The sequence below is a fragment of the Acomys minous genome (genome assembly GCF_964271855.1).
Source record: "Acomys minous genome assembly, chromosome: 7".
Classification (NCBI taxonomy): domain Eukaryota; kingdom Metazoa; phylum Chordata; class Mammalia; order Rodentia; family Muridae; genus Acomys; species Acomys minous.
The window spans coordinates 121,091,764-121,112,842 of NC_140488.1; the positions used below are offsets into that span (position 1 = coordinate 121,091,764).

Here is a 21,079-nt window from a genome sequence, read left to right on the forward strand (position 1 = left end):
GCATTCATCTGCAAGTTTCATCCTTATTGGAGAGATATAATTGTACTAGAAGATTATATGAATGCTACTGGAGTGAAAAAGGTAATCATCAAATTTAACCAGCTGTGGATCCTGTAGGCTACAGTAACAACTGGCCTAACAAAATCTCTCAATTGGTGCAAGGGTTGTATGAATGTTATAGAAGTAAAAAAGTATTTCTAGTCAGTTCTAAGGCCCATTTAATGAAATGAAGCCCATTCCTGGCTCTGTTAATGGGGCCAGGATATTCTACCTAAATATGTCCTAGGCCCTAGAGCAGAACCTAATACTAGTATTCTACTACATTGAAAAATTATAAAAATAATTCCTAATCACTTATTATTATACCCATAGAGCCATGTATCTCTCAACCCTCATCAGAGAAGCTTCCTACATTAGCTGGAAAAAGTAGAGTTTCACATGTTTCGTGTGCAGAAAAGAAGAGACTATGGCATGTTCATAATCAAAATAGGTGCAAGACAGACACATGTGTACACCATGTCTGCACATGTCAAGGTTCAGAGATCATCACAGAAAAGGAGATGGAAAATCAATAATAGCCAGAGGTTTTGGATAAGTTCAATAAAACAATGTTTTTCAGATACAACAGAACAGTTGTGCATTTAAACTAACAGTGACTGTTACAGGATACAAGAAGCTTGAATAAACTGGAGCCAGCATGCAATCTCAACATAGAGGGGAAGAAGTGGTCAGGAAGTTCTGTAGACAAATTTTATCCTAGCAACATGGTTGCTCTGACAAAAGATCACATCTTGTGACACACATGTAATCTTTCTGGCTGGAGTACTGACATGCTCTTAGTACACACATTTAATCCCAAGCAATGTTGTCTAATTGAAGGGTAGACAATGTGATGAATTTTTATGATCCCTCCAGTTCCTCCAGTGGTGTCTGTGTGGCAAATACCACATGGCATGAAGCAATGACCCCCCTAGAGGGGAGTGCCTCCTGGACAGGGGCTGATGTTTCTGCCAGGAGAAACTGATTGCAGTTCTTCTTTTCCCTCATTGTGCTGAAATCTATTATTTCTTCTTAACTTAACTCCCAGATTAGGACTTTTCAAGTGTGACCATGTTACTATAATATGACACTAAGTTGGGACTACAGCTATGGGCTATCCAGGTCCAGAGTATTTCTTCTTCACTTCCACTTATTAAAAGAAATATGACTAGGAATTAATCAGTAGTTAATAAGTTATATTGTGGCTTACAAAGACATAAGGTTTTTCAAAATCTCCAGATATTGGCTCTCAGATATTAGATATTGATATCAAGCCAGTAACTTAGAAGTGATGATGTCTTGACTCTGTGTTCTGTACCCTGTATTGTTCCATTTAAAGTTGTAATTCTAAATACAACAATACAATAGATTTGCATTTTGTAACTGTACTGAGTATGTTTAATTGCCCACTGACTTCTTTGAATCTACTCTGTAGGAAATTGTAACCACAACCCCCTATGATTTTGAAATGTATGTATAAAAATTTAGACTGCTTGGCTGCAAACTACACTGAGATGCCGACTCAATCCTGAGTTTTGTCTCTGTTTGTAAACCACCTTATCTCTGCCCACTGACGTTTGGAGAACTACCGATTCCAAGGACCTATCACCAACTGAACAGGTCTGTGACAAAAAAACAGAGAAGGATTTGACAGAATGAGTCAGAGATAGGATATTCCTAACTCTCATGAGACAGGAAAGAAAGGCTTCTTAAGAGCAGTTCAGGGCGCAATAGAAGATTTGAGTTCAGTGAACTTCAGTTGAGTGCAGCTGAGTTCATGCAGCCAGTGCAATTCAGTTAATGGAGTTCATATCCTGTTTTTTGAAGCAGAGCAATTCAACGAAAAGCCAAGAGAATCCAGTTTTAATAATTCAGCCTGGAGAAGATTTTTTACCCAGAACATCTGAGTTGAACCAGACAGCCAGATTTCAGAAAGAACAAGAAAGTGTGAGCTTATTCATAGGTAAGTCTCAGAACCAGAAAACAGTCTAGGCTTAGATTAGTAGACAGAGACTCAATGCAGAAATCATCAAGGTCCACTATCACAGAAGATTAGATCGTGTGGAGGTGAAAACCTTCCAGGTTTACGCATAGGAGTATTTAGATAGAAGTGTTCTGTGCCCTGCCAAGCCATTTTATTAGTAAAGCATGGACATGGCTCTAATTTTATCCCTTCATCTGAGGAAATAAAAGTGACCTTTACAAAAATCCTTCTTGTAGATAAGAAAGCACTGGAATGTTTTAGCTGTTGGGAGAAACATAGTCATTTTTCATTAATAATATGACCCCTAATAAGTCAATCACATTCATGAGAGTAGTTGGGAAATACTAAATAAATAGTGAATAAAGTACTGACAAACAATACATACATACATACATACATACATACATACATACATACATTCATATGTACATCAATGCCATGACCAAGTTCCCTTTATCCCTGACAGGCAGATAGTTCAACCAATGTAAGTCTATTAATCTAAAAAACTACAAAGATGGATTTAAAGGCAAAAATTACATGGTCAAATAAATAGAAGCAGAAATGGCCTCTGACAAAACACAATATGCATTTATCATAGAAGTCTTAGAGAATATACAAGTAGAGGAAATGTAAACCAACATAATAAACATAATATATATATATATATATACAGAAAACTCACAAACAATATCATTTTAAATTGAGAATAAACTAAAGCAATCACAGTAGACTCAAAACTGAAACAGGGATGTCCACTATCCCCATTCCTTTTTATTAATTAGTTTCTTTAGGTATTTATTCATTTTTCATCCCAGCATTGTCCCCACTGTCTTCTCCCAGTCCCACTTTCACTCATCCATCCCCTTTCCATTATTCCTCAGAAAAGGGGAGACTCCCTACACACTGACCAGCTCATCAAGTTCCATCAGGATTGAGGATGTCCTCTTTCCCTGTGGCCTGGCAAGGCAGTCCCATAAAGGGAAAGTGATGAAAAGGCAGACAACAGAGTCTATGACAGAGAAAGCCACCCACCCTTTACTAGTAGACCCACATGGAGCCTGATTTTCCCATTGGGTACAACTATGAAGAGGACATAAGGCCAGTCCATGCATGGTACTTGGTTGTTGCTTTAGACTCCACAGATCACTCTGGGCCCTGGTTAGTTGGCTCTATTTGTATTATTATGGAGCTCTTGTTACCTCTGAGCCTTTTTATCCTTCTAGCCATTTTTCCTCTAGACTTCCTGTGCTTTGCCCAATATTCAGCTCTGAGTCTCATCATCTGTTTTGAACTGCTGCTGGGTGGAGCATGTCAGAGACAACTCTGATAGGCTTCTCTTTGCAAGCATAGCAGAGGATTGTTAATAGTGTCAGGAATTAGCTCTCTTCCGTGGGGTAAGCCATTGGTTGGTCCAGACATTGTTTGGACATTCCCTGAAACTCTGTTTTCTCTGTATCCGTGCTCAACTTTTAGGCAGGGTAAGTTTTGCATCAAGTCACTGATCTCAAAGTGCACGCTAGAGCAATAAGGCAAGAAACAAAAATAAAAAGGATAAAAATAGAGATGGAAGAATACATACTATTCATATTTGGAGATAATATGATGTTATATTGGCATTCCCAAGAAATTCTACCACAAAATTTCTATAAACAATAGACAAATTAAGCACTGTGGCAGGACACAGCAAGCTCTTCTGGCAGAGAACACTTTATAATATTTCCTTACAAATAGAGGCTGTGTTTACTCAGCAGGATCTGTTGAAGGTCACATTCTAAAAAATACTGTTGGAGAAAGAATTAGAGACCATGGTCTTTTGATTCTAGTTTCTATTTTCTTCCACTACTCAACATATATTAAAAGATGAAATAACACAGTATCTTCTTTGCTAAAGCAACCAACCTATGTCAACAATATCTTCTGAGTCTTTCTCCTGAGGGAGGTGACTGTGTGAGCTAATAGTCAGGGACTGAGTGAAAGACCTAAGAAACTAAATGGAATGAGATGGTTAGTGAGACTGGTGGCTCAAGTTAAACTCCTGATCTTAGACCAGCTCTCCCCTTCATTTAGGTAGTGCTGTGGCCAAGGCCAGGGGAAAAATGCCATGTAAGGTCAAAGGTTTGTTATTATTACTTCTCTGTGAGAGTGAAGGTATGTACTGTTCTGCCATTGATGTTTATTATATATTTTAAAATGTGATTTAATTTAGAGAATATTTAATAAATTGAAATACAACCTGTGTGGGCTCCTTTCTCCGGGAGGTTGTGCTGAGAATCGGGCCCAAAGCTTTCTTCAGCCTTCTGGAGGCTAGTTGAAGAAGGCTCCATTTTGAGAACTGGTTGTGAGGAAGACATCTGGGCAGGTAGGAAGTGCAGGCCATCTCTGCTCAGCTGCATTGGGACCAAGGAAATCTGTTTCCCTTTTAGAGGGGGGAAGGGAGCCTCTGGCTTGTGAAAGGCCAGACTCCAGTTTATTAAAATAAAGACAAAAGAGTCAAATACCTAGATTTTTATTCACTGAGGTTGAAAAAAGTACAAGAACAGAGCTTTATGGGAGGCATGGTTGGTGAGCTGCTAAACCTTCCAGTCCCTGCGTTTTTTAACTTAGGGTATTTGAATAGCAAGAGACATTCCCAGGACACTTCTAAGGGGATTTTCTCCAGAGTACCATGATATGTTTTTCTTCAAAGAGCCAGCTTTTGACACCTTTTGTGCAGGTTAGGTTCTGCAAGGAATTATCTCTTTAACACATTAGGGTCTGGTTGGTTGTTGTCAGCATGGGTTCTACTTACCTAAGTCAGAGCAAGAAGCTTACTTGGAGGGAGTGTCTCACCTGCCTTCAGACAAGGGCCCACAGCTGCTACTCTTTTTTAAGAACAAAGGGAAAATGTGTTACTATTGTGTTTTTAGGTTGGGAATTCTCTGGTATTGCACCAGGACACAGCTGGCAGTAACTTTAGCAATATTAATCTGTTGTTTAAAAACTGTATAAGGCAGAGTATAAGGGAAATCAGGGTTCCAATGCCTACTACAGGGCCAAAGAAGTGGAGCAGCCAGTTTACAAAGGGATTTGAATACCAGGGCTTGGGGGGAGTAAGGAGAGTATTGTGCCTGTAGGTCCCCACACAGATCCTTAAGTACTTGTACATCTTGTTCTATCAACTCAAATTTGTTGACATAAAAACAACGTTTCCCACGATAGCATGCAGGTTCTCCCTGTTCAGCAGTCAATAAGTCCAGGGCTCTCTGATTTCTGGAGGGCGACTCCAGCCAGGGAGGTAATCTGTAGTTGAAGGGATTCAATACTGTCTGTGGTCGAAGCCATCCCCTCATCCAGTTCATCCTGGAAATAACTGGCCAGATGGTGGGTTTGAGTGAGTGCTGCTCCTGCAGTTCCAACAGTACCCAGTGAAGCTTCCAAGCCTAGTCTAATGAGGAGGAGAAATGAAAATCTCTCTCTTCTTCCAACTTCCTCCTGGCTGTAAGGCAAGTTCTTCAGGCTCATAGAGATAAACCTGGGGAACAATCATTACAGGTGTCCAGAAACCTTGAAAGGAGGAGTAAGGCAGGAACCAGTGGTCTCCCTACACCAAACAATGGCACTGAGGCTAACACACATTGGCCTTGTGACTTTGATATTGTGAGATCAGGGAGGATGGGCTTCTGAGGAGGGCCCTAAATGGCAGAGGGGAGAGGACAGATCAAAGAGAGGGATGTCCTGTGACTTTAGAATGGACAGATATCCTTGGGGTTTATAAAGGTAGGTATTAATTGCAAAGACAGCTAATAATGGTCGGGAAGGAGAAGCACAGAAAAAGAAGAGTTGGAGTGCATGGCGAAGGGAAAGAGATTAGCAGCATGTGGAATGTACTGTAGCCAGGAAATAGTTGTTTGAAGGTCTTCTGGTTTTGGTCTTCCTGTTTAAGAATGTTAACATAGGTCAGGACCGATTGGGAGGCAGGGACAAGATGTTGAGAGACATGAAGGTCTGCAACAGGGTAATTGGCATAGCGATTAATACAGAGCCTTCCAACGACACCTAGTCTCCATCGTTCATCCCTGGGGTCCCTGAGGGAAAGCTGAAAATGAGTATTATGATTTGCAAATGTGGTGTCACAGTGATTGGAATATGAAATTCTATAACTCCAATATCTTCAACCTCCATATGTGGAGACCTGGATGCAATCACCTGTGTTTCATAAGGAAAGCACATCCCCTTCTGTTAGGATTTGAGGGGCAATACCCACTGTGGTGTGGAAGCATTCCAGCAAACCTGAATAATAAAAACTATTGGAAAACAATATATTAATTAGTTAACATATCATCAATTTAAAAAGTCATTATGTGTGGCTGTGTTTGTCACTCTCTACCTTATGGCTTTCGGGTTTCATGAGGAGCCTTCTAAAATTCAGATAACGTTTAAAATGCAATAGAAAGAAAGGAGGATCTGCACCTTTTGTAGAACAATTGTAAATTGCAACAATTAATGAGAAATGATGTTTTCTGCCGTTCTTAGGAGCAAAGTCCTATAGGCCAAGATGGTCTCAAACTCACTGAGCACGCCTTGTATCTGCCTCCCTGGGTGCTGATATTGAAGACATGCTCCACCATTCCCAGCTCATTTTCCTTTTTTTTTTTTTTTTCTTTTCTTTTCGGGACAGGGTTTCTCTGTGTATCCTTCGGTGTTCTGGACTAGATATGAAGACGAGGCTGGCCTCAAACTGACAATGATCTGCCTGTCTCTGCCTCAAGAGTACTTGAATTAAAGGCATGTGCCACCCGCCCAGCTCCATTTTCCTACTTTTGACCATGTGCTTGCTTCTACTTTTAAAACATAGCCAATTCCTCCACATGGTAGTAAGAATTTCATAAGATTACAATGAAACAGTGGGCAATTTTGCCATCATCTACCATCATCCCTCAATCTACTAACATGTAAGTTAATTCCATTTACTCTGCTACATGGCCACTTCCGACAGATGTTAGAAAATTACTGTAAGTAACGGTACATGAGTCAAGTTGGGCTATGTTGTTGCAGATTTAGACAAGGCTTCAGTGTAGCTTTGGCTGGTATCACACACACAACACACATTCATATGGACACACAACTAAGGATATTAAATCTATTTTTAAAATCTTGCCCAATATGAACAAAGACACAAGTGCTCACTTTGTAATAAGAAAACACTCCACACTTTAGACATGGCCCAACCCAATCTTAAAACTGCTGATTACAAAGGTGAATTTTGACTCTGCACTCAGGAATTCCAGCAGAAAGCCTACCTTGTGGACTGAGAGTCGGGACCACATGAAACCAGGATTGAGCCCAGGCTAGGGGCTCTCTAACTTCTTGATTCCAAACTTTCCCTCAGCAGCACAGGCCAGTGGGAGTTTACCCTATTTAGGCATAGCTGTCTCTGGTGCCTTCCCTCAGCCATGACTTCTTTTCCCACTGTCAGGAACTGGATTAACTTGTTCTCTGGGAAGTCAGCAAAAAGTCACTGCCAGTGGCTCTTAGATCTGAGTGTGAAGGACCAGAATGCTGCTGCTGGGGATGAATGCTCTGGCACTTCAGAGTTTGGCTTGGGGTGAGGTGTCATGTTTATAGTGGTGTCTTGCTTGCCAGGACTGGAAATGTGTAAGGGTGCAAAATTCTTAATCTTCTCTCACCTCTTCCTGGTTGTTTCAAGGGACATCACATTACATGAGAGGCCAGCCTGGTCCAAAATGAAAGAGATTTTCCTATTTTTGAAGTTATGAAGAATTAAAGTCAGGGACATAGAGCTTTACACCCAGTGCTCTGAGCCTCCTTCTAAGAAGGTAAGGTTTTCGGACTCTCCATCACCAAGAGCTGTCAGATGGGTTCCTTAGGTTTAATTGTCTCATTTTACATTATGTGAGACTCTTGGGTGGATCTTTGTCACCATCTGATGATTGCTCCCAGGCCTCAAGCTGAAATACCATCTGGGGGTGTTTTTAACTACCCTGGTGGACAAGACCACTCTCCTTTTTCCTGGAATCTTCATGAGGATGGCAGGATAAGGGGGATATGATACTGATTATAAATAACACTACTCCACAAAACCATGTATTTCTGATAATGATGAGAGAAGAAATTGGGTGTGGGATATTTGGAAAGAGAAAAAATGTGGAGGGGAGTGGAATTTTAGTCTTTCTCTGGCTATTCACCAGCTGTATACTCAAGCTAGTCAATTCAACATACTGCACTGACCTATGAATGGAGAGTACTGTACTCCCTGTGAAACAACACATTATTTTGAAGACAGTTTCTAAAAGCCAGACAACATTTTTATTAATTTATTTTGTGTGGCTGTAATTGTCATAATGAAGGAGAACATGCAAACGTGTAAGTGCCACAGCACACAGTACAGGCACTACAGAGGAACTTGGGTTCTCTTCTCAGCACCCACATCATGCAGTTCACAACTGCGAGCAGTCTAGCACCATAGGACCTAACACCCTCTTCTGACCTCTGCTGACATCTTCACACATGGCATGCACGTACAAATACAAAATCATTAATCCTAGCGCTCAAGAGGTAGAGGCAGGAGGATTCAAGTCATCCTTAGCTACACAGCCAGGTTGAAGGCAGTGTGAATGATAAGACATCTGGCCTGCCAAAGCAACAAGAACAACAGAACCCTTAGATACACTAATCATAAGCATTCAGTAGGTTTGTAATGAAAATAAGAATAAGAACAACTGCCTTCACTTTTCTATGAAGCTAATATTTACATGCAGATTGGAAGTAGAGATGTCTAGTCTAACCCTTATAGTTCATAAAGAGATGAGAGTGAGCTTGTTGAATTCACTAGCCTGAGTGCACAGCTGGTGATATCTTTTGAGCTCTTGAGCTCCTTGGCCTTTGGATTTTTGAGCTTTGAGCTTCAAGACTTTGGCCTTGGGTGTTTTGGCCTTTTACTCCTGGGCTGTTAGCTGAGCTAGTGAGGATTTGGGGCCTTTTCTATTGTAATATGAACTGAGTAGTAAGGTCAGCTGGGTGCTTTCTCTGCCTCTCTGAGCTAGCAGGTTTTCACCCCAGAATCCGGCTCCCTAGTCTTTTTTTGCTAAAAGTAGATCATTTGGGATTTCCTTATGAAACAACAACATTCTAACACCCCTTCATGGTAAAAGTCTTGAAGAAATCAGGGATACAAGTCCCTTACCTAAACATAACATACAGCAAACTGATAGCCATCATCAAATTAAATGGAGATAAAATGTTTGGCTCAAGGGAGAAGCTAAAATGCTTAAAATGAACACTTTATTTTTTCAGCTAGGGAAAGTGGTCAGTTCTTGATCTGAACTGCATCTCTGACGGGAAGTTGTATTGCATATTTGAAGATGAAACTTGCAATGATTTCATACACGGGGGCAGATAGTATAAGCGGGTACTCAGCCTCGACTCAAGTTATTTGGTAAAAAAATAGCTTTGGCTGACCTTGAAAGTCTGCCTGGCTGTTGGATGCATCTCGGATTATGGTTGGGCAATTTCCTGGAACAATGTTGCCACACAGTCTCTCATGTTACATTAAATATAGTTTATGGGTAACCTGACCTTGTATACAGATATATTTTTCATCAACAATGAGCTCAGATGATGTGGCTTGTGGGCATGGAATAAAGCTATCTATATTTAAGCTTCTCAAAAAGAGGAAGCCTCAACAAGTAACTTCATAATTATTTACAATGACCAGGAAGCATGGTTTGATTCTTTCCTAGTGTTTACAATGTAATATTTTTTCTCCCTCCACACCTCTCTCTCAACATAGGAATGAATAAATAAATAAATAAATATTTTTAAATAGGTAAACATCCAACACAAAGCTTATTATTTCTCCTTGTGTGAACATAAACTAGTTTGCTAATTTGTTAAATTGAAATAGCTAATTTCCTAAATATTTCAAGATTGGATTAGATCAAGGAAAGAACAAAGCCAAGACAATTCCTGCAAAGGATGCTGTTATCTCCAACCTCCTTTCCATTTGCTCTCTTTTTTCAGCATACAAAGAACCTGCTTTTCCCAGGTTCCTCAATTTCTACAATCAAATCACAATGTTCGGGTCTTCTCTGACTAGCCATTCTTAAGTATTAAAAACTGATGAGTATTCTGTCCTTTGGAAGATCTTTGTCTTCCCTCAAAACAGTGGATCTTGAGTTCCAAATACTTCCACAGGCAATTTAAAAAAGATTCATTTATAATGTATACAGTATTTTGTGCTACATATGATCCAGCAGGCCAGAAGTTGGGAACCAGATGTCATCATAGATTGTTCTGAGCCAACATGTGGTTGCTGGAAATTGAACTCAGTACTTTTGGAGGACTAGCAGGTATAGTTCAGAAACAGCCAGATACTGACCTTTCAAACACCAGGTTCATATTGATAGAATGTTATTTGATTGCTGAAGAACTGACAGATCATGGTCACAGCCTGTAATTTAGATTGAAATTGGTTAGAATAGCTGACCAGTCAGGGCAATGGTCTGAACTCTAGTTTTAAATACAAGTTATGGCATCAACTCCAAAAGGCGCTCTATAAGAACCATGTAAATAATGGGTAAAGAAAATTGAGGACCAGATCCCCTTGTAACCTATAGTTGGAATAAGTAGTTGAAGCCTAGGTAGTTTTCCTCTTCTTGTCAGATGGTGGCTCACATACCTCACATACCCCAGCTGCCTTCTGCTTAAAGAACTTTGTGTCAGGACACTCCCTTGTCCCCATGCAGAGTCAAAGGAAGTGTTATCTTGATCCAGAAGGTGGGTGTACTTTGTGCGGCCAGAGTGTGCAAATTCTTGATGTACATGACCTTTGGAAGAATGCTTTTGTTGAAATGGTCCAGAGTAGGTGCATCAAAATCTCTCCTGTACAATTCTTCATCCTCATCCATGAACAAGGCACCTCGGTGATAATACTGTTGTAAAAACTTGTATTTGCCTTTAACAGCTAAGTTGTTAATGACTCTGCTTTTATCTGAAGTTCAGCCTGCCTTTCTTCCTAACTGAGGTTTCATATGCACTCTATACAAGCTTTCGCCTTTGTGAGAGCTTCTCAGTCTTCTCTGTCCCTCTTGATTCTTTTGAGCCCTCAGACTGTCTATGCCTCTAAGTCCTCCCTGTTGTTTTCATCATCGGTACTGAGTGAGTGCAGGGCTGCTGGGGGCCTATTGCTCTCCTGTAGCTCTTTCTTGGTCTCTTCCTCTACAATCATTCTTGTGTACTTGCACAGCTCCCCAGCCATGCATTTTGCTTACTGTTACAGTTCTTCTGTTTCAATGCTTCAGCTTCTAGTTCTTGAACAATCACTGTGTCCTCCTTGTGAATGAAGACAGGTGTCAGTTGAAGATCCATTTCTTCTTCGCTACGCATGTACTCCTCATACTCTGACGGTGACTCTGACTTTTCCCCAGAACATCCTTCATCTATCATTTCCATGAATTCCACCTCATCATTTTTCCTCACTGTAGCTCACTGAAGCATCATGCCATGGCACCACTCTCCCTCCTCATTGTCAATTTCTTCCTCTTCTTCACGGCTATTTTATCAGTCCATGCACCAAGCATCTCCTTCTACTTCGGAGTCACTTTCTCCTACTACTTCACTGTCCTCTATTTTCTTGTGTCAAGCCATTCCCTCTTCCACAGCTTCACTACTGTGGTTCTGTAAGTGCATGTGTCTGGGATCACTGGGTGAGTCCTCCCCATTTTGCCTAGGCTTTGCTTCTTGTTCCTCAGCATTCTTAATGAATTGAAAGCCATCATCCTCTTCATCTAAGGACTCTGTGGGGGTATAATCTGGTCTCTTTCCAGACACATAACTTTTTACCTTCACTTTTTCCATTGAAATCTCACCTTGGTCATTGCTAACTGGGACAGCCCCATCTGTAGACTGAATGGGCGACTGCTTCATGAGTGCTCGTGAGAAGGACTTGGTTATGGCTGTGGAGGCTCCCAAAATTTGGCTGAATCCCAATGGCTAATATTGGAGGAATAGAACACTGCTTCTCACCTACATCCATACAACATGACTGCGCTTCTCCAGGCAGTAAGAGATTTATTGGAGGAATGAATCCAAGAGAGTAGGGACAAATCCAGGAGTCCTGGTCCAGGAGAAGACAGGAGGAACCTGGGCAGACACAGACCTTTTCTATGTGTTATTAGTTGGTGGTGCTTCCTAGGGTAATAATTTCCAGGGTGAGGATTAATGAAATTTCATGTCCTGACCTTGGTGAGCTCAGGCAATGATGGGATTTCCTGTTCAGAGATTGGTAAGTTCCCCAACTTGGAGATTGTAGGGTTTTTACAGAAAGCTTAGTAGTTGGAGAGATTTCTTGGTCAGAGATTGGTTGTTACTGCTGATCAGACTTTTCACCTCAATCTTGCATCATCTGTGATCTGTCCTACTGAAGGGCTGGAGATCAACGTTGTGACAGTGACAGTGGTTTGTGGAAGGGGACTAGCTGCTGGTCCTTCCTAAGGAGAGGTCTGGCCATTTTCCTGCCTTAAGAGCCTCACCTTTGACCATGTCCCCTGGACGGGGAGACCTGGTGGCAATCAGAGGAAGGACAGCAGGTTACCAAGAAGAGACTTGATACCCTATGATCATATAGAGGGGGAGGTAATCCCCCTCAGGAACAGTCATAGGGGAGGGGAATAAGGGGAAATTGGGAGGGAGGGAAGAATGGGAGGATACAAAAGATGGGATAACCATTGAGATGTAACAAGAATAAATTAATAAAGGAGGAAAAAAACAAAAAAAAAAGAGCTTACTAAGTTTACCAAGTTTGCAAAGGAGGCCATCGCAGGGAAGCCTTTACCTGCAACATGAATGGGTGACCGAGACTGGAGATGAGGTGCTGCCATCATGGGAAGCTCCTGTGATGGCAGGAGGCTGATGGAGGAAAGGTTGTCATTGTCCTGGATATCCCCCAATAAGAAGTGTGGGGTCTCTGCTCTGACAAGAATCACACTTTTACCTGCTCTTGTCTAGGTAGCCTTCAGTGGGAAAGAGCATTCTGACAGTCCTGGCACTGTACTCCTTAAACATTTTGTGGCATGCTGTGAAAGAACTGGACTCACATCTCTGAAGGACAAGGGCTGATGTGGCACTTTGATCCAATGCTGTCATGTCAGTTGTGGTGTTGGGACTACAGGTAAAATCTTTGGACTTACAAGGATAGGATAGTTAACGGAGAACTTTCTCTGAGGTTGTCAAATACTTATGGAGTGGGCCTTGTAAATATAATTCTTGTTTGTTCTCATAATTATTCTTATTGTACCAAGTTTACTAATGTTAGAGAAAAGCCAGTTTTTGAACTAAAGGGTTAAGAGTTCTAATTTCTTTTAAACCTAGTTCTGTTGTGTGAATGGTGTTTGTTGTGGTTTTTTTTCCAGAAAGGATTTCATCATATATCCCTGGAAATCAAGGACTCACTTTGTAGACCATGCTGGTCTGAAATTCGCAGAGTTCTTCCTATCTCAGCCTCTGGAGTGCTGGGATCAAAGGTGGGAACCACCAGACCTTTCTAATGTGAATATTTTTGCTCTAATCTCATGAGTGGGATAAGAGGCTGCTTCCTAGCAGGTGAATGATTTGCCTCCTGCACTAGCAGGGCCCTAATCATTGCCATCTGCAGAGACTTTAGTTCTGCCAAATTTGGAAAGCATATACGTTGGAGGGCACCAAGAGAGAATGGGGGTGAGGGAGGCTGCTGCTAGTTGGTCTTGCTGCTGAGGTTTCTGTTGCTGGCTTCCTGATTTGCTGGATGGCTGTACTGCTGGAGAGTCTGACTAGGAAGATCAGACTGATAAATACTTGTCTCAAAGGCACATAGAGCAAAACAGAAAAAATACAGCCCAGACATGGCAATGCAGATAGATCTGATCTACAGAGTGCACTGTAGGACAGCTGGGGCTATATAGAGAAGCCGTGTCTTGAAAAACCAAATAAGATGGATGTTGTGGCACAGGACTTTAACCGAAGCACTTGGGATGCAGAGGCAGATGGATCTATGTGAGTTCCAGGCCAGCATGCTCTACAAAGCGAGTCCATGAGAGCCAAGTCTACATGGAGAAATTATACCGTGAAAAAAGAAAAAAAAACCAAATAAATACTTACCCTGTGACCAGAATATGTTCAATCATGGTAAGCAGTCCTTGTACACATGAGAAGAAAGCATTTGCCCATTTACTGGGCTTGTGGGGTACTCAGCCGAGAAGACTGCCCAGAGATGGATTGAAACCAATAGAAAGTCCTCATTAGCCAGCACGTAACCACATGGAATGAAAAAGACCCTAGTGTAGCACTGAGCCTTTCTCAGGGTGAGATTTTTAAGGACAAAAACTGTGTCCTGCAACAATATGGGGCATTGTTGCACCGGGGAGGATCTTCTATAAAAGCCAGCCACATCAAGATCCCTGTGATCAATGGTGTTTTACATTTCTATAATAGTCTTGCAATTTCATGCCTGTCTGTCCCACCCAGTATGGAAAGAAAGCACTAAAATCTATGCCTTGCGCTCAAAAAAACTGAGGTAGGAGGATTGCCATGAGTTCCAGGCCAGTTGTGATGTAGAACAAAACCCTGTCTCAAAAATAATCTATGGCTCTGACTGTGGATTTATCTTTTTGTTGTAGATTTGTGTTTGCTTTGTGTCAGACGCTCATTATGTAGCTCTGCATGTCTGTTATGAAGTCTGTGTGAGACTGATAGAGATCTGCATGCCCCTGCACCACCACCACACCCAGGCCCTGGAACACCCCTGTTTGTATTACTGGAAATGGAACCCAGGGCCTCATATGTGCTAGGGAACCATGCTCTACTGAGCTCCACTCCTAGTGCCATGTTCAGTTCTTCATTATTTTACATACTATTTAAGGATTCTTAGAGGAATCAATGTACTTTTCAGCATTATCATAACATTGGGCATGGTGGGCCACACTTTTAGTAGCAGTACTTGGGAGTCAGGGTCAGAACTAAGTACACCAAGGCCTTCCTTGATTTCACCTTGAGTTCCAGTGCAGCCAAGGCAATCTCAACCATATCTCCCAATGAAAATCTCAGTAATTAGTTATATGTAACTTCTGTCTTTCTCTGTTTCTGTGTCTCTGTCTCTGTCTCTCTCTGTCTCTGTGACTATCTCTGTGTCTGTCTGCCTGTCTGCCTGTCTGTCTGCCTCTCTCTCTCTCTCTCTCTCTCTCTCTCTCTCTCTCTCTCTCTCTCTCAGTGTGTGTGTGTGTGTGTGTGTGTGTGTGTGTGTAAAACAACAATAAAGAAGAGAGCATGAATTTGCAGGGAGAGTTAGAGGGAGAAGTAGAGGTGCTTAAGTGATATCTTGTGTATGAAATTATCAAGAAAGATTGAAATTATATTAAAAAAACAAAGTGCATCTGGGTGTGAGGGAGCACACTGCTAACCACAGCATGTAAGAGGAAGAAACAGGGGGATCTATGTAAGTTTGAGGCCAGCTTGGATTCTATGATGGGTTCAAGACCAGCCAGGGCTACATAGAGACTTTTTCTTTCTTTCAAATTTTTTATTAATTTCTTCTTGTTACATCTCAATGGTTATCACATCCCTTGTATCCTCCAATTCTACCCTCCCTCTCATTTCCCCTTGTCATCATGGTTTCCATGTTTTCCTTGTTCCCTTGTCATCCTGGTTGCCTTGCCATTATGATTCCTCTGCCATAATAGTTACCTGCCATTATGGTTCCTCTGCCATCATAGTTACTTGCCATCATGATTGCCTTCCAATTATGGTTCCCATGCCATCATGATTGCCTTGCCAGTATGGTTCCCCTATATTCATGGTTCCCTACCATCTTGATTCCCTGATATCATTTTCCCTGTCAATATGGACTGTCTGTCTGGAAATATGAGCCCAAATTATTTCTTCTTTTTATAAAATGGTCATGGGATTTTATCACAGTGATGGAAAAGTAGCTAATAAGAGAACTTCTCAATATCATGATAGAACATGCCTGAAACAGCAGTGCCCTGGTGTCAGAGACAGTTCACTATACATTCAAGTTGCCTATGTGTTAGATGTAGAAACTGTCTCAAAACCAAAACAAAATAAGAAAAATGCCATATTGCAACTAATTTCATCATCCCCTTAAATTCTGTTCTCCCTCCATTTATCCACTTTCCTTCTCTATTTTTATAGAACCAGAATTGAACTAATGATATATTATTCACTAACAGCATTGAGAAACATCCTTCAATACATTTCCACATAATGTGGATTAGCTGTTATCATAATCAACAATGGTATACAGAATAAGTTTACTACATTTGATTTAGGGTATTTCCCATTTAATCTCAGCTCTAAACTCATTGGCTGTTTTGAACCACAGGATCTGTGTGAGAATCTTTAATGAATCGACCAGAATATTTTCTGGGTTGTTGATGCCACTTCTGTTGGCACCTGGGTCTATATATGTCTATGACTCTTCTAAAATGTCACTGCCCCCAATGAAAAGGTTAGAAATCATCCTCAAAGAGAACAAAACATGTACTGGACAGCAAACAGGGCAGAATCACTCTTGATTCAGTTAGGTCTTGACTATGAGCAGGGAAACATGAGTAAACACATCAAAACCTTCAAATGTTGCATAAGAAAACATATGGCACTAGAAATTGAAAACCTTGTGTGTTTAGCACCCAAAGTGTCATTTCACTCACATACTAAAGGCTGAAATGCTGAAGATGAGCTCAGTGCTAGAATTTGATGACACAATAAAGGTCTCAGAACTGTGAAGCAGGCCAGTTACCTCATAGCTGACTGTGAAGTCAGACACTAGCCTTGAAGGGCACACGAGGAAAGCTCTGTCCTCCTTAGCACTGCTGATCCAGCTAGTTCCGCAGTGTGCCATATAACTGGCCACTTGGCTACTTGTCTTCACTTGGAGACAGCATCACATGTAAGTAGAAGCTCCACCCATCGTTGTTGTAGATGTATTTAATGTTGCTAAGCATGTATATCAGAAGACTTTGAAGAAGTAAGTTTGTGGTTATGTGTATATTCATATGGATGTGGAAATGTCACCAGTGTTCAAATTCTCCAACTGAAATGCTGTCCTTATTGAATCTCATCTATCATTTCTCACTGCTCTGGCTGCTGGAAACACCCACTGAGCTGTCTTCATCTGGATGTGACTGTATCAGGGTTCATTTTAGTGGAATCACATATTGCTTGATCTTTTGGGGCAGACATTTTAGTGTAATGGGCACAAGGATGATCCGTTTGCCACTCCTATGAAAATTGCTCTCCTCACTTTTATAAGGAGTCATTTTATCACGTGCACCTGCATGGCTTTTCCCAAATCTATCGTGGTGTTATCATTTCAGTGTAGCCAGTGTCTGCAAAAGGCTCTTGTATTAATGCTGTGTTGAGAGGACCTGAAAACTGAAGGAAATGGGATGTTCGGCACTAAGTAGTTTCTATGGAGTGTGTCTTTGAAAAGGTATGCTTCTTTTCATGCCTGCTTGGTTGTCTGTATCTGAAAATGAAGTCTGTTTTTTTAGTAGGTAGGCTCAGACTGCATATGGTCTTAACTCTGAGGAGGGGTTGATTACACAATGATAGTTTATTATATATAATTTATTTTCCCTTTCCTAGGATGTACTAATTGCAAATAACTGATTGGTAAAGTGTTGGGCCCCATGTCCACCCCAGTTTCATTGTATTTATATTTTATGGTTTTAACTTGTATACGTCTTGCACATGCTGGCAAATTCAGAGTTCATGTGTGCATCAGTCTTGTTGTGTGTGGAAGATGCTGTTTCTCTTTATTAATCTATCACTTCTAGTTCTACGAATTGTTCTTCTTCCTCTTCCACATCAATTCCTGTCCTGCAAAGGGAGGGGATTTTTTAAAGAGATCCAATTTAGCACGGATGCTCCAAAATCATTTATTCTCTATATTGTTCAGCTTATGTGTCTCTGTATTATTACTGTTGACCATAAGATGCTTTTCTGATGAGTGATGAATTAGATATCGATTTTTGGCATAGCATTGTATAATTTTATGAGTCATATTATTATTGCTATATTCCTTTAGCAGAATGAGAGCTTGAGGGGTTCTTTTATGCCTGTGACCTTACCCCAGAGGCTTGTCTACATTAGTGTCAAATAGGGTTCCTATTTCATGGAGTGAATATTAAGTCCAATGAAGAGTGTGGTTATCAACACAACATTTGTAGAAGTATTATACCAGTATATCTTAAAAGCAAGTCATTCCTGTATGTCTCAGGATTTGAACCCGAATATTATTGATGATTACCTTTATTTTCATGTAGCATACTAAGTACTTTCTAGCTACTCAGTCCAGATGAAGCTTCATTGTTCGAAGATATAAGTAACTGATATATTCACAATAGGGCATTATTGTCAAGGTAGAGAGAACAATCAACAGTCTTGGTAGTAAAGTCTGATGTTTGGGGTTTATGAAAATCTTTTGCACTGAGATGCTTAAAAATTTAACCCACTTACAGCAATCCATGTTTTACTATGTGGCATGAGATATATAGTTGAGGCATTGTTTCTTCCCATTATAAATGACTCCATTTAAGTTTCTGTCATGTGTGCATATAGTTTAGGAATCTTCTCTAGCAGTAGGTTTTCATGTGGCTTTTCAAACATCCATTGGTGTTAGTTGTCCCTCCCTTTATACCATACCAAGAAAGGCCTTGTTTCTTTATCCAGAAGCAGTCATTTTATTGAGAATTAGAAACAAAGTTATTGTTGAAAGATTTTGTTAGTTCCAGTCATTTTGTAGCTTTGACATTTGTAGATTCTATTTCAGTTATTACACATTCATTTGCTTTCTTTTGACAGTATATTTTCTATATTATTCATGTCTTTGATTTAATAAATTATAAAATACACGGTAGACACCATATTACACAAATCCAGTTCTGCTCCTTAAGATAAGGCCTAGAGAAATGAAAATATATATCACCATAAGTGTTATATATACATATAAAAACAAATCATTTTCTGTTCCCTAAGGTTTTGTTTATTTGGTCATAGAATTTGAATTGAGCTATAGAAAATATTACCAAGTCACACTGAATGAGTGTGCCACTGGACTGAGGTTTTAGATGCCCCCAAATCAAATACCATATGTGTTTTTTTATGTATGAATGAATAATATGCTGACATGCAATACACATGACTATATTCATGATAGGTAAAGATTTGTGTAAACCCAGATGTCAAACCTCGATGGTGGAGCTGAGAAAGCATAGGTTATCCATACCTTGAGAAACTAGTCATTGTGTGAAGGAGAACAAATTACTCACACTGACTGTAGCATTGATCAACATTGAAAAAAAGATGGTACTAATCTGACGTGGCTGCTGCCTGTAATACAGCATTTGGCAAGAAGAAAGAGGCAGGAGGATTGCCTCCAGCTGAAGGCCAGATGGGGAACATAGTTCTAGGCCAGCCTGGATGGCAGAGCCATATATTGTGAAAAAAGTTACACGTTCTAAATGTATAATTCCTGTTTTATATTTAAGATTGTCATATGACTCTATGGTATGAATATTTCATCAATTATGTTTTGTGCTTGAAGTGGCCTCCTTTTTTCAGTATGAAGTTTCATGCTATGAAAACCATCTGGGTGGCTAGATACTTGGGACGGAACGTTACTGCAATCCAGTAAACAAGAAAAAAAAACCATCTTAGATGTTGTGGTATGCATTACCAAGCTGCTAGAAAATGTTGCCACTGAGCTGGCCCTTCTCTGACTTTGATCAGAACAGATTCTATGAAGGAGATATCCTGGTCAAAGGCTCACTTGCTCAACCTAACCCTTCTCCCCTGGTATTGATCCCACAGGGGACATTCTCCCAGGACTGAAAATCTCAACCTCATGATGTCTTGTGTTTCTTTGCAGTTACCATCACCATGTCAATGGTCAGAAACCATACCAATCGGCAGCTAGGAGGTTTTGCTGTGGCCACCCTAGCATGGTTCCTTTGTAGTGTTTCTATGGGCCTCCCCGAGTGGCGAGTGTGGTACTTTCAAGACCCATTGGACTCCAAGCCCAGCATGGCATTAGTGGGGATGTGGAGAACCTGCATACAACACCAGGAAAGGAATTCCAGCATTGTCAGAGTGTGTTATCAGTACAGCTACCAGGACACCTTCATTCCTTTGGATATTCGAGTGCTTCAACACCTGCTACTCATCTCCAGCCTTCTTAGCATGCTTGCGGCAGTTTTTGAAACCATTGCACTGTGGAAATTGTACTCAGGGAGACTCTGGAAGAAAGCCACCTACAATCCATTCTGTCTTCCAGGGATTCTGAACATCATTGCCAGCAGCTTTGTCTTCCTTTCCGTCTTGTACAATTACTTATCCATCATTCGCAAGGATGGGATTGCCTTCCCCCCATATTTCCACACACCCACCTTCCCAGATACCCAGAAAGGTGGCATTGCACTGGCAATGGCAACTATTTCTTCTGTCTTATTTCTAGTAGGTGGCACCATTGCCCTTTCTTTCACTCTTCCCTTAAGGTACAAAATGCACGCTATTATTAAACTTTAGTTTCCATCTTACATAGACTTGAAAATCCAAAATTACAAGGACTAATCACAAGTATTCTTCAGATACCCATCTCAAACTTCCAGATTCAAGACCATGCCCAAGGAGGACAAGTGGGCCTCCTCTTATATTTCCTCTCTTGGTTGTTTCATTAGTTCATTGATTGTCTTATGGATTTTCATTAAATAAAATCTTTTCTGCTTAGTCATATGAGGTTTGGATTTTTATTAGTGGTGCAGGAAGGTAAAAGATCAAGCAATATAGCATATATAGAATGAAGTGTTAGAATATATGAAACTTTCTATCATTATCTAGGCTCATAAAAATTAAAGCACTTTCCCCATATCATAATAATTGCAAATAACCACCTGATGAAAATTCCCAAACTATGTTTCAGATTACTGTAAGGAGTCTCCTCAATGCTTTTGTCAAAGTACCTGTGAAGAGTTTCCCAATATTTTCTCGCTTTTTCATTGAGGGTTT

The 21,079-nt window shown here is 40.6% G+C and overlaps 1 protein-coding gene and 1 pseudogene across 3 annotated transcripts in view; one reads left to right on the forward strand and one right to left on the reverse strand.

The window, feature by feature from the left end:
- LOC311602703 (claudin-34-like) overlaps positions 1 to 20,790 on the forward strand; it is a 224,355-nt gene extending 203,565 nt beyond the window's left edge. The window contains exons 2-3 of one of the 2 annotated variants that reach the window (XM_084791141.1): positions 17,389 to 17,504; positions 19,944 to 20,790. In XM_084791141.1, the coding sequence (XP_084647267.1) occupies positions 19,955 to 20,599 (645 nt within the window). In that variant the 5' untranslated portion in view covers positions 17,389 to 17,504; positions 19,944 to 19,954 and the 3' untranslated portion in view covers positions 20,600 to 20,790. Of the gene's footprint in view, positions 1 to 16,829; positions 16,962 to 17,388; positions 17,505 to 19,943 lie in introns of those variants that run through there. The other variant, XM_084791140.1, reaches the window with a different exon arrangement.
- On the reverse strand, positions 10,659 to 12,900 carry LOC311601283 (microfibrillar-associated protein 1-like; annotated as a pseudogene). Its single transcript has 2 exons — positions 12,817 to 12,900; positions 10,659 to 12,013 (listed from the first exon to the last, which is right to left on the reverse strand). The product of its transcript is annotated as a microfibrillar-associated protein 1-like (transcript).
- Positions 20,791 to 21,079: the final 289 nt, after the last annotated feature.